This window comes from Solanum tuberosum, unplaced genomic scaffold (genome assembly GCF_000226075.1).
Source record: "Solanum tuberosum cultivar DM 1-3 516 R44 unplaced genomic scaffold, SolTub_3.0 scf00488, whole genome shotgun sequence".
NCBI lineage: Eukaryota > Viridiplantae > Streptophyta > Magnoliopsida > Solanales > Solanaceae > Solanum > Solanum tuberosum.
Genome location: NW_006239411.1, coordinates 243,544 through 257,177, shown reverse-complemented (window position 1 = coordinate 257,177; position 13,634 = coordinate 243,544). Strand labels below are relative to the sequence as shown.

General features: G+C 34.0%; 1 protein-coding gene across 6 annotated transcripts; it reads left to right on the top strand.

The window, feature by feature from the left end:
* Positions 1 to 1,969: 1,969 nt before the first annotated feature.
* On the top strand, positions 1,970 to 13,145 carry LOC102594309 (calcium-dependent protein kinase 5-like). Of its 6 annotated transcripts, none has more exons than XM_006364284.2 (8): positions 1,970 to 2,891; positions 3,199 to 3,342; positions 3,421 to 3,573; positions 4,099 to 4,214; positions 4,519 to 4,686; positions 5,225 to 5,449; positions 6,202 to 6,345; positions 12,744 to 13,145. In XM_006364284.2, exons 1-7 carry the CDS (start codon positions 2,213 to 2,215, stop codon positions 6,322 to 6,324), a joined length of 1,608 nt encoding a protein of 535 aa, XP_006364346.1. In that variant the 5' UTR covers positions 1,970 to 2,212; the 3' UTR covers positions 6,325 to 6,345; positions 12,744 to 13,145.
* The last annotated feature ends 489 nt before the right edge of the window (positions 13,146 to 13,634 follow it).

Below are 13,634 nucleotides of genomic sequence, written 5' to 3'. Positions count from 1 at the left end.
AAGGAGTTCCGCGAAATCAGCCCTTATTCAAAAATAACTTTTAAACGATGAATTTTAATATTTGGCATATTTTAAACGAAAAATAGGGCAAAATGTAAATGAAAATTAAAGGAAACAAAGATTAACACTTACTTGGTAAGAATTTCAGACAAATTTGAAATTTAATCGACCAACTTCACGTCTAGAAAAATCCAAATCCAGAAGGAGTTCCGCGAACTCAGCCCTTATTCAAAAACAACTTTTAAACAATGAATTTTAAATTTAAGAAATATATTTTTTGCAATATTAATTTATCTAGGTGGCTATTATTTATCCAAGTGGAAATCCACATCACCACTTTTGCCAGCTGTCGCGCGCGTGTGTAGTCACAATAGGAGCAGGTGGATGAAAAAGGTGTACGCGACGGAGGAATAAACAAGTTCGGGAGTAATAAAAACGGAATTTAGTTTAGATGTACACCGTATAAAAAGTTTCAACTTCAAGGGGTAATGAGTACTTTTGCCTGATCTAAAACAAACATTGTCACATTGTAGAATGATTGAGAGTTTGAGACAACCACAAATAAAAGTATAAAACTAAATTCTAAGTCAAGGACTTTATATACCAAATGGTATAAATGTAATTATTTAATTTACTATTAGGTTATCGGTTAACCCGTTAAGAAAAAACCTCAAACCGTTAAGAATGAATAATCGAATAATAAAAAATCAAAACCCGGCCGTTAGAGAAACTTTTAAACCAATAATCCATTACCGATAAACCAATAACTTTTTGTTGATTCAAATTATCAGTTTCAGTTAGATTTTGAAAGATACACGTCCATGGAATAATTGGCCTCACGGGGAAAGAAGAAGAAAGCGTAGGACCCATGTTTGTAGGGAAAAATACTTTCCAACAAAGAAATTACGGGATTTTAACATTGTTTTTTTTTTGGTTAAATATGAGAGTTTAAATGAAAAATGTAATATTAAAAAAAGGTAGATTTGTCAAGTGTATTTAATTTACATTAATAAAAAATAGATAAAAGGATTTGTTACAAAAATAAAAATAAAATATATACGTAATATCGTAAACCACGAAGAAGGTTAAAGTAATTGAGTGAAACATGAAGGGTGGTCTCTGAAATCATATATATATATATATATAAAAGAAAACCTTAGGCCCGCCTACGTGGCGCCACCACAACAAGAATTCTCTTTTAATTTTATTTATTTACAAAACCAGTCTTCCCCTTTCATGAAAAGTTGTGACTTTTATGAAAAATTGTTACTTTAATGAAGAGTTGCGAATTTTATGAAAAGTTGTGACTTTTATGAAGAGTTGCGACTTTTATGAAAAATTGTGATTTATATGAAAGGTTGTGACCTTTACGAAGGGTTGCAACTTTTCCAAATAGTTGTAACCTTTCCGATAATGCACAATAAACATTTGTTCACACTATCTTTTGTTTTCTATAAATAGAGGAAATTCCTCTCATTTTAAAACAACAAAAATTCTAAACCTCTTCTTATTCTTCTTCACAATTAAATATTTGTGTACTTTGCTCCTTTTGAGTGGCTCACTGACACCATTGCTTATGTTATATTATCATGGTATGTAATTTTATACTCATTATTTTATGCTTATGTTATTAATGATAAATGATAAGATATAATAATTTTTATTTTCCTTTACATTATTAATGTTTGTTACTACGTAATCTTGTATGTAAGATAATATAGTGTTTTAGTTTTAATGACTAATAACTTTTAAGTATATTTTATAAATTTCATAATATTAAATTTTCGCGTTATCCCTTAAATATAAAAGAAGAAAGGGCGGACAAAATATGAGAATGAAAATTCCAAAACGAGCAAAGTCATTCCTCCTCGGCATTGTCGTTTTCCACCATTTATGAGTGTGCTAGCTTTTAAAAAGAGAAAAATGTAAACTTGTTTTCAGCAATAGTAAAATAAAAAGAGGCAAACGTAGTAGATTTTGATAAAATAAAATAATAAAAAAAATTGCAAGTAGGATAGGAGAGTAGATCGCTGTTGGAGTTGACCTGTGTGTATTGTATCTTCTTCTTCCCATCGAATTCATGTCTTCGTCGCTAGTCTAGTTTAGATCTATCTATCAATATCAATATTCTTCAAGAAAACAACTACTAGTATTGGATGAGGAAAGCGTTGTTATCGAAGCTGAGCTGAGTGCTGGGGATTTTGATTGTTTGATGGGCAACGCATGCCGTGGATCTTTCGGAGGCAAAACTTTTCAGGGCTACCCTCAGCCTCAAGATCATTCAGAATCCAATTCCAATCCCAAACATAATTCCGATTCCCCCAAACCAAAAAAGGAACAACAACCCCTCGTCACCATGAATCGTACAAGCACTAACCAGTCCTATTACGTCCTCGGTCATAAGACCCCTAACATTCGCGATCTATACACCCTCGGCCGCAAACTAGGACAAGGTCAGTTTGGCACCACTTATTTATGCACCGAATTGTCTTCCGGTATCGACTACGCCTGTAAATCTATTGCCAAGAGAAAACTCATCTCTAAGGAGGATGTAGAAGATGTCAGGAGGGAAATTCAGATAATGCACCATTTGGCTGGTCACAAAAACATCGTTTCCATCAAGGGTGCTTATGAGGATCCTTTGTATGTTCATATTGTCATGGAACTTTGTGGTGGCGGTGAATTGTTTGACCGCATCATTCAAAGAGGACACTACACTGAGAGAAAGGCTGCCGATTTGACTAAAATTATTGTGGGTGTTGTTGAGGCATGCCATTCACTTGGAGTTATGCATAGAGATCTCAAACCTGAGAATTTCTTGTTGGTTAACAAGGATGATGATTTCTCTCTCAAGGCCATTGACTTTGGACTCTCAGTATTCTTTAAGCCAGGTCAATCTCCTACTTTCTTCTCTTTCACTTTCTATTTTTTTACTCATAGCCCATAGCCAGGTTAAATTATTCTAGCTTTGAGTGCAGCTATTCTTTTAATTGTGTGCGTGGACGGACATATTAAGGCTATGTGTAGTTGTTCATGTCCATGCTGGTAGGCTACTACTAATGAAGTATGATCTTGGAGATGCTTTTATGCACCAACTCTCAATCTAGATGAATAGTTAGCTACTTTTAACGTTGATGTGGCGGCAGTTCCCTTAAATTGGTATGTTGGTTTGATGGATTTTGTTGCTTGCTTCTCCAGGCCAAATTTTCACAGATGTTGTTGGGAGTCCATACTACGTTGCTCCTGAGGTGCTTTTGAAGCATTATGGTCCAGAAGCAGATGTTTGGACAGCAGGGGTCATACTCTATATCCTGCTAAGTGGAGTTCCACCATTCTGGGCTGGTATGTTTATAATCCTATACAGTATAGCTGTAACTTTTCTGATTTTTGTCTTTTTAACTTACCATCTAAATTCTTCAGAAACACAGCAGGGGATATTTGATGCAGTTCTGAAAGGGCACATTGATTTTGACTCAGATCCTTGGCCTTTATTATCGGAGAGTGCAAAAGATCTCATCCGGAAGATGTTATGCATGCGACCCTCAGAGCGGTTAACTGCTCATGAAGTATTATGTAAGTTTATTTACCTTATAAGTTATAGTAACCTTACATTTTTACTGGTTACTGAATGGATCATTATTTTCTCCCATGAGATAAATATGGTTTTGCTTGTTTGATAGTTGTTATATCAAGAGATACTGTGTTGTAACAGTGTTGTTGTTCTGTCAGAGTTATAAGAACCCTCTTAACTTTCTTCTGGACTGTGCTTCTGGTGGCAGATTGACTACTAATTTATCTAATTTATGTAAAAAACTGTTAGTTTAACAGTAGAGAGGAGTTTCTCATACCTGAACTATAACTTGTTAGGTTATCTATGAGCCCTTTGGAAATATCAGGTTTATTTTCTGTACTTCTGATTTAAATAATAAATTTGGCTTGACTACAAGCCGTAATAGATCAATTTGCACTGCATAAAGTGGACCAAGTCATTGTATTTCTCAAATTTCAATTGTATTGTCTATCTATGCCGGCTTGTATGGTGTCTTTCATGTAACCAGCTGCTGATCTGGTGTTATGGTTTCCTCTAAAATTCTGCAGGTCATCCTTGGATTTGTGAAAATGGTGTTGCTCCTGATAGAGCTCTTGATCCTGCAGTACTTTCTCGCCTCAAACACTTTTCTGCAATGAACAAATTAAAAAAGATGGCTCTGCGGGTATGCATATATATATCTAGGAATAACTTTTTTGCCCAAGTCTGTTAATTATGGTTCTTCAGTGTCCATAAACCTCATTATTGAAGTTACACAAGAAAATGCTGATTATGTCCTTTGGGCTAAGTTGTATGGACTCTTCACTTTCGATGCCGCACCCGTGTCGGATTCTCCAAAAATACACTACTTTTGGAGAAGCCGACACGTACCCATGGACATTTTTGAAGAGTCCAAGCAACATAGCTTCTGGGAGGTGTGTAACCAAATAATGCAATTATTGATGTTTTCATACTTAATATGCTTTTAGGTGATTGCTGAAAGCTTGTCAGAGGAGGAGATTGCCGGTCTTAAGGAGATGTTTAAGGCCATGGATACTGATAACAGTGGTGCAATTACATTCGATGAACTAAAAGCTGGTTTGAGAAAATATGGCTCTACTCTGAAGGATATAGAGATACGGGAACTTATGGATGCGGTAAGAAAACCTAGACTGCAAACTAATTGTATTTTTTTTTATTAATTGTATTTATTTTGTGCATCTGGTGATGTGACTGTACGCAAAGGTCGGTAGGAGCAGAAAAATGTAAAATGACATAAGATCACGAACTAATGGTCAAATCTCAAGGTTACTCGATGTGCAAATACTAGAGTCAGATTGGGATTTGGCACTTTACTTTGTTTAATTAATTATGTACATTCATGAAGGAGCACTTAAAACTCAATGTAGTTGCCAAAGCTTCACTGGAAAGGTGCCCAACATTTTTTGTTGTTGTTGTTGTTGTGTATGTGTATGATAAGTTTCTGGTAACTGAGGAGGTTGTGCAGGCTTACCAAGTAGTTGGCACCACATATATGCTTCATCAGAAACAACTTTCTGTTAATGGTTCTAGTTGTATCTTTAATTAGGCCCGTGATTATCTTTGCATTTCTCCCTAAACATGTTTGTCTATGAGGTCATGCAGAAGTGCTTATCTAACTCTTTAAGGCCATCGATGTAATATTACTGCTTTCAGGCTGATGTGGACAATAGTGGAACTATTGACTATGGAGAATTCATAGCAGCAACTATTCACCTTAACAAATTGGACCGCGAGGAACATCTCATGGCAGCATTTCAGTATTTTGACAAGGATGGAAGTGGTTATATTACTGTAGATGAGCTCCAGCAGGCGTGTGCAGATCATAACATTACAGATGTATTCTTTGAGGATATTATCAGAGAAGTTGATCAGGATAATGTAAGTCAATTATATTGAGGATAAAGTTGAAGTATTCTTGGAACTTATCAATAAAAAAGTGGACACACATTAGGAGATTAAATTTCTTCATGTTTTGCAGTTCTACTGATTAATCTCTCTACTACTCATAATTTTTGTGCAACAAAACGAAAATTAAAAAAAATATAGCACTTTAAGATTTCATATGAAGCTTTTCCTTAAGATAAAATGTTATTGACAATGTAGTGTATGTATCGAAAATACTGATATTACCGAATGATCATATGTGAGCTTAATAAAATAGTTCAATCCCGTGCGAAGCACGGGTAATTTACCTAGTTTATTTATAATTGCTCAGATGCAATGATATGCTTTGAAAATTATTTTTGAAGAACTTCTTGTAGTTCTGTTCACTTCATAATCCAAGTAGTTTTGTGTATTCAAAGGCATGATGAGAAGACAAAGCTGACATAGTTGTCCAAAAGAAAAAAAAAGAAGACAAAGAAATTGTAGCATAATAAATATGAATGGGTACCGTTACAGACATTTCTGTCTTTCTTCAAATCAAACAAATCTTTGCTGTATTTTGATTAGTTTTCTGGAGCCTCAGTATTGGATTAGGGCCTCGGCTGCAGCCGTGATACAGGCAAATTGTTATGCTTTAGGAAATCTGTATTTTAAATGGATGGAATGATTCTTTTGGCATCTCTACATCTCTTGTTACTTCATTTGACTAACTATTTAGTTGATCTTCTGGTGGATTCCCTTTTCAGGATGGACGCATTGACTATGGAGAATTTGTTGCTATGATGCAAAAAGGAAATCCATGCATAGGAAGACGAACGATGCGAAATAGTCTGAATTTCAGCATGAGAGATGCGCCCGGAGCTCATTAGCTTTTTGAATGGACACATGATGTAGGTATTTCCCTTTTTTTTTTTTTTCCGTAACTGTTTCTTTGGCAATGAATTTGAAGAAATCTTTCCTTGTTCTATCCTTGAGAAATTGAATTGGGTTGGAGTATATTTGTTTCACATTCAGAGTTTTTTTTTTCTCTTGAGGATAAGAATTTTTTTTAAATAACAACACGAGTGTATGCTGTAAAACTGTACAGGTGCCGCAAAAAAATTACATTCAGCAAAAGTATATCCCATCTTATCCTGTTGGGACTCTAGCATGTCACAGATAGATTCAGCTTCCTCCACAATGCTCCATTTTACACCATTAACAAAAATAAATTTCAGATACAGAGTTCTCTTGCATTCCCATCTTTTTTATATTGCTAGTTTCTTTCCTTTTGGCAAAAGTTTGATGTATCAAATTTGACGATTGTCCTACATGGCTATGTGAGGAATGTTCCTAAGGGAGCACTAAGGCTGTCAAATGTGTGGGTGTGTGGGTGGGGGTGGTGGAGGACTGAAATTGAAGAGGTTAAAATGGGCTGAGCTAAAAGTCATGTTGGATCATAACCCACCCAAATTTACTTTGGGCTAACATGGGCTAGAATCTGGTTTGGGTCATGACCCGTCCAGTTTGACCCGCTTAATCTAAACAATATTAAACACTTGCTATCATTTATGACAAATGGCATTCAACCCATAAAATCAGCCCAGATTTGTACTAAATTTTCATTTAGGTGCAGCTCCTTGTAGAGTAAATTGATAGACTTTATAGTATGGGACCAACTTCATAATTTTTGCAATTTATTTAATAGTATTTATGAGAAATATTGAAAAAGAATATTATTGAATTGTTGTGTCTACATTATTACATTGAGACTCTATTTATAGACACTACATTAGACTCCTTTTCCAACTAGGACACTACAATACCATCCTTTCCTAAGTAGGGTTCTATATACTATTTCTATTCCTATTCCTATTCTAAGTAGAATGGTATATATTATTCTTGTTCCTATTTTTATTCTAGACACAATACTTAAACATGACCCTTAACATGGCTTCAACGGACAACTATGCCCTCCAACTTTGAGTATACACAAGTAGACACTTAAACTTGTATAAAATTGAATAAGTAGACACATGTGTCCTACACGGTATAATACACGTAGGACACAAAATTTTCATGTAGGGTGCCTTGTAGGACGGATGTGTCTATTTGTTCAAATTTATACAAGTTTAATTGCCTACTTGTGCACATCCAAAGTTAAAGGTCATAGTTGCCAGCTGGCGCCAAGTTAAGGATCATGTTTATGTATTATGCCTTTATTCTAACACTCCCCCTCAAGCTGGTGCATACAAGTCATATGTACCTAGCTTGTTGCAAATGTAATTAATATGAGGACTGATGAGGGACTTGATGAAGATATTTGCAAGTTGATCACTTGACTCACAAATTTTGTAACAGTATCTCCCGACTTCCCAAACCAAGCTTGAGAAGAACGTTTCATACTATAGAGTGACTTGCACAATCGACATATAAGATTGCTAGACTCCCCCTGAGTAACAAAACCAAGTGGTTGCTCCATATGTATTCATCGAGAGCCCAGCCCAAATATCTGAGTATATCCTTTTGGATAAAGTGAATCTAAAACAAAGAGAATATTGCTTGAAAACTTGGATTTTTCGGAAACTCTCAGATATGTTGGATTTTGCACAACATTGACAAAGTTGAAACTATGTAAATCAGATCTGAGGAGTCACCGAAAAGATGCACGGTGCTACGTAAATTAGATATGAGAAAGTAGTCACCAAAAAGATGCACGATGCTACGCAAATTAGATATGAGAAAGTAGTCACCGAAAAGATGGCATAGTGCTAAATAAATTAAATATGAAAAAGTAGTCATCGACAAGATGGCACGGTGCTACACAAATTAAATATGAAAAAGTAGTCACCGAAAAGATGGCACGGTGCTACACAAAAGTAAATAGTCACCGGAATGATGACACGATGCTACAAAAATCAAATATGAGAGTAGTCACCAGAAGGATGACATAGTGCTACATAAATTAAACATGAAAAAATAGCTACTGGAAAGATGACACGGTGCTACACAAATCAAATATAAAAAAAATAGTCACCGGAAAGATGACACAGTGCTACACAAATCAAATTTAAGAAAGTAGTCACCGAAATGATGGCACGGTGCTACACAAATCAGATGAGAAAGTAGTTGCCGGAAAGATGACACGCTGCTACACAAATACTGACTGATACGGGGTTGACAGAACAACCCTAGAAAGTCGTCAGAAGTTGACACACAAAGTCCTTTCTGACTAAGTTTTCTTCCCCTGAATATGGTTTTCATGCATATATCACTAGCCCTACTTTGGTTAACATTACCAATGGCAAGACGGACGACATATATGAGTCATAGCCGCCCGCCAGCGGCGGAATCTTTTTAATAATATTGAAAAAGAATATTATTGAATTGGTCTCTACATTATTACATTGAGACTCTATTAAAAGACACTACATTAGACTCAAATTTCAACTAGGACACTACCATACAATCCTTTTCTAAGTAGTATTCTATATACTATTTTTATTCCTATTACTATTCTAAGTATGATGGTATATATTATTGTTGTTCATATTCCTATTCTAACAGTAATAATTTGGCATATGGAATGTAGGCAATTATTTTTTAATATGACATGGCATGCAAAATAATGTGTTTTTTTAGAATCACATAACAATAATCAAGTGACTTTATTATTCCAAAAAAAGAGACCTTGATAGATCATTTCCATATTAGGTGAATAAAAAAAAAAAAAGGATTTGGTAACAAAAAACAAGAAGGTTAAATGAAATTAAAAAAAAAGAGTAAGAAGTAACTTAAGATATTTCAGTTTGCCAAAAATAAGCATATTAGGATAGTATATGAGAAAAAAAAACAGTTTTATTCGAATTGAGTTTCGAATTGGTTAACAAACTCAGTTCTCATTCCAATTTCATATCAAGTGAAAAGGTCAATATAAACTAAAGAGATAACGATTGTCCCATCTTTACACACATGTAGTCAGGTTAGAAAGGGGGTTGAATTGACATAGAAACTGGGCTAAGTTGGGTATTATGTTAAAATGGGTTGTAATTATACAGGTTAAGACGCAGCACATTATTAAATTATCTTGAGCTCAACCCATAAATTTTGGGCTCCTAATATCTTAGCTTCATTTGACACCTCCAAGCAAGGAGTGCCACGCACGAGCAGAGCAAAAAGCAAGGGGAATTCTTCTCTTCTTTTGGGGAGAAATCATTTGATTACGTATTGAATACATTGAGCACATTCCAACAAATTCAAATTTTAGAAGTTTCATAATATGGTGACTATATTTTAGCTTGCCGTCAATTACCCCAACCTTCTTCCTTTATCTAGATGTGGGACGAACACGGTAAAGCTCACATAGACCGAGTTAGGTAAAATATTTATCTGTGGAGTAAAATATTACCCCTGTTCCATTTTGTGTGACGTATTGAAAAATATCTGTGGTTAAATTGACTAATTTTCTGAGTGAATTTGAACATTGAATATTCATTTAAAAAAAAAAAAAGTTTTACATCTTTAAAAACTATATAAAAAGTATTGTAAGTCACAATAGTTTACAATTCAAAATATTAAAGAAGTATTTAAAAAAACATGGTCAAAGAAAAACTTATTTTACACTTCAGATAGTTATAGGGTTACATAAAGTGGAGCAAAATACTCTTGTAAGTACTCTTTCATCCTTAACCAGAGGTCTTGAGTTTGAGTCCCCCTAGAACAGAGTTCCTTTTGTTAGGGAGCGGGTGGGAACCAAAAAATAAAAGTGGAACAAAGGGAGTACTAAAGTATACTTATGGAAGTTAATTAATAATCTGAAGATAAGGGTTAAAAACATACCTAAACTATCCCATATTTTTTTAGTTTCATGCTTGAACTATTGAGAGTGGGTTTTATACCTAAACTATCACTTATTAGTTTGAGAAACACACATCTTTCTTTTATTACACTCTCATCATGGTGTGTAATACACTCCCTTTTTTATTTAAAAAATTGCTATAATACACTCTACATGGACAAAACATTCCATCTTCACAAAAATTAAATAATTAGTATTAGTTAAAGTTAAATATTAAAGTATTGCTATTTCCCCCCCTCCCCCCCAAAAAAATTTATAAAATAAAATGTAAAATATTTTTCTTACCCAACTCCACCCCTTCTTCTCACCGTACTCCCCCATCCCAAATTTTTAGTTTATTTTTTTAAATAAAAAATTCCCTTCGAATAATAATTTAGATATTATTTTAATTTTTTTTAAAAAAAAAAATTCTACCCTACTCCACATAACTCCCATCTTCCATTTTTTTTTCTCGTTTTGTATTAGATATGTATTTTCTTTTCTAATAAAGTACTTTTTTACTTGCCGCAAGACTTTTTATAAAATAAAACTTTTATTTTTGTTATATTTGGTATGCAAGTAGAAAAGAACGTTTTCCTAAAAATATATGTACACATCTAACAGAAAACGAGAAAACTGTAAAAAATAAATTAGGAGCGGAGGGTTAGATGGGGTGGGGTAGAATTTTATTTTACTTTTTTAAAAAAAATAATATCAAAATTATTTTTAGGGAGTGGGGGAGGGGGTGACGTCTAAATTTTAAAAAATAATAGGATGTGGGGTTGTTGGGGGAGGGGGGGATGAGATGGAGTGGGGTGAGAAATATTTTAAATTTAATTATTTTAAAAATAAAAATATTTTTTAAATATAATTATTTTTAAAAAATATTTTTTTTAAAATATAATTATTTTAAAAAAAATGGTAATACTTTAATCTTTAGTTTTTAGCTAATATTAATAGTTTATTTAATTTTTGTTAAGGTGAAATATTTTATCCATGTGGAATACCATGAGGCAAGGTTTTTTCAAATAAAAGAGAGTGTATTACACACACCACTGAGGTGTGTTTCTCAAACTAATAAATGATAGTTTAGGTATGAAACTCAAAAAAAGGAAATAGTTTAGGTGCGTTTTTGACACTTATCTCTAATCTGAAAGATATTATTAGTTGTACAAGTGTGAAAAAACACTCCAGGATGTTCCCAAGTGACACAAATAGAAAGTGTGGTCGAAATGGGAAATATACCATCAGTTGTCAATGAAGTTGAAATAAAATCATGAGAGAGTTCCAATCCTAGTAGAAGCAAAAAGAAATTAGCCGATTTCTTCCAATTTGTCTAAGTTTCAGCTGACAAGATTACTACCTGGTACCTTTGGGAGGAAGATACATGCACCTAGTGGAATAGTCAAGATACATGCAAGTTGGGTTGAAGGCACCTTATTAGTCTTAGAAGTGTCAAATCAGAATATTTAGTATGATGTATCATCTGAGAACTTCCTGGGGTGTTTTTGAACACTTGTAGAACTAATTCTGTTTTCTAACCATTAGTTAACTCTATCAAAAGAATATCAAGTTGAAGCTAGTTAAGGTGTAGGTAGAATATCTATCAACCAACTTATCTTCATGTAGTTCTATTCAGTTCCATTTGATCCAATATTGTATAATTTACCTTAAAACTAGGAGTCCGATGTGTTCCACACTTTCAGGAATATAAAAGTCTAGCACTGAACCTATTATCAGCTGACAAGTAACAACTCTCTATTTTAAATAGTTGGCATTGCCTACATGGATCATCTATTTATGTTAGGTTATGTTCTTAGTTAAGTTCTACCAGAGATATTGCACGTCCTTTAGGACAACTCATCTCCTTGTAATTTTAGGTGTACTTTGCCTATTTGAAATGATGCTAGGTTGTATTACTTTTATTTCGAAGAGATTTTCGTTGTATATGTATCCACCAAAAGAATAATACGATGAAAAAAAAATGAGAGAGAAAGAAACAGATCTGCTTCCAAGTTGTGACATAATTTTTTTTTGAAAGTCCTGACATAATTTTATCGAAAAGAAAAAGAATATTGAGAGGCCCAGGTGGCACTGAGTTTACTCGCCATTCTTCTCTTCTTTAGACAAGCCTGATAAGGAAAGCTGATTCTTAACAATGTGTTGCGCATCAAAGGTTTTCTTTTGTTCTCCTTCAAAATGCAACTTTACCACATTATCATAGGTAAGGTACTTGTTCATAGTACAATTATTTGGCATATATTGTAGTTACACACGTGCTTGTGTACTTGTTTGTGTTCTATAGCTTCTTTTTTGTCTAGCGATTCTACTGAAATGTTGCTATGACTTTCTAGGCTAGGTTAAATATCACAGAACATGGTGCATCTTTTATTTGGAGCATGAAATTGTGTTTCACTCTTGGTCATGTTATGTGTAAAAGGCATTCTGACATTCATATCAGCTAGTTTGCAGGTTTTTACAGAAAATAGAGCAGAGGCAATGAAACTGCCATAACAACGCCGTTCTAAAAGCAGCATGCCATGCTCTCAAGTATAAGTAGAAGAGCTTGTAGACTGCTATCTTGTTGCTATGTGCCTCAACAAAATGTGAAATCTCTGTCGTGTGTGAAATCGTTTCAGCTACCTAGTGTTCTTTAGTTGAGGCTTCATGCTTGCTTCAATTAGAAGGTGGTTCACCTTGAGATGTATCCTTGTCAATTACATAATTATATGTATTTTATCCATGGGTTTTTCTCTATTGGGAGATTGTTTTTAAGGAAAAGCACACGATTTGTTGTAACAATTTACGCAAGCTATATTTAAAGAACATGGTCAGTCATTTATGATGGCGTGCTTAATTAATCTCAACATATTCTGACTTTCTCCTTTTCAGCTTAAGTTGATACCGAGCCGGATGGCTTCTGTTATGTCAGTAGCAAAGTTGAGCGTATACAAACGAGCATCGTTTTAGATACCCAAATTACTTTCAAGGGTGAAAACATGATTGAAGGACATTTCTTCCTATAGCTCAAAATTTTGAGATTTGGAAGCAACAATATTATCTGTTAAACTTCTTGACATAAGTGACCTTTGAATTCAGTTTTTGGGAATTAGATTTTGAAGAAAAGTTGCATGTTCCAATTACTTTTTGAGAAAATAATGCTTCCTAGTTTATGTTTTTTGTCTGGATTTTACTTTTAGTAAGAACAACTTGGTTTGATATTTGAAGAAAGAAATGCTTTGAGAGAGAGAAAGATAGCTTATTTTCTTGCTAGTGCAATAGTAATAATAACTAGTAAGAGGAGAGAGAGATATGAGGGAGAAGGGGAGTATAGAAAGTAAGAATTTCAATTAGGCCTCCAAA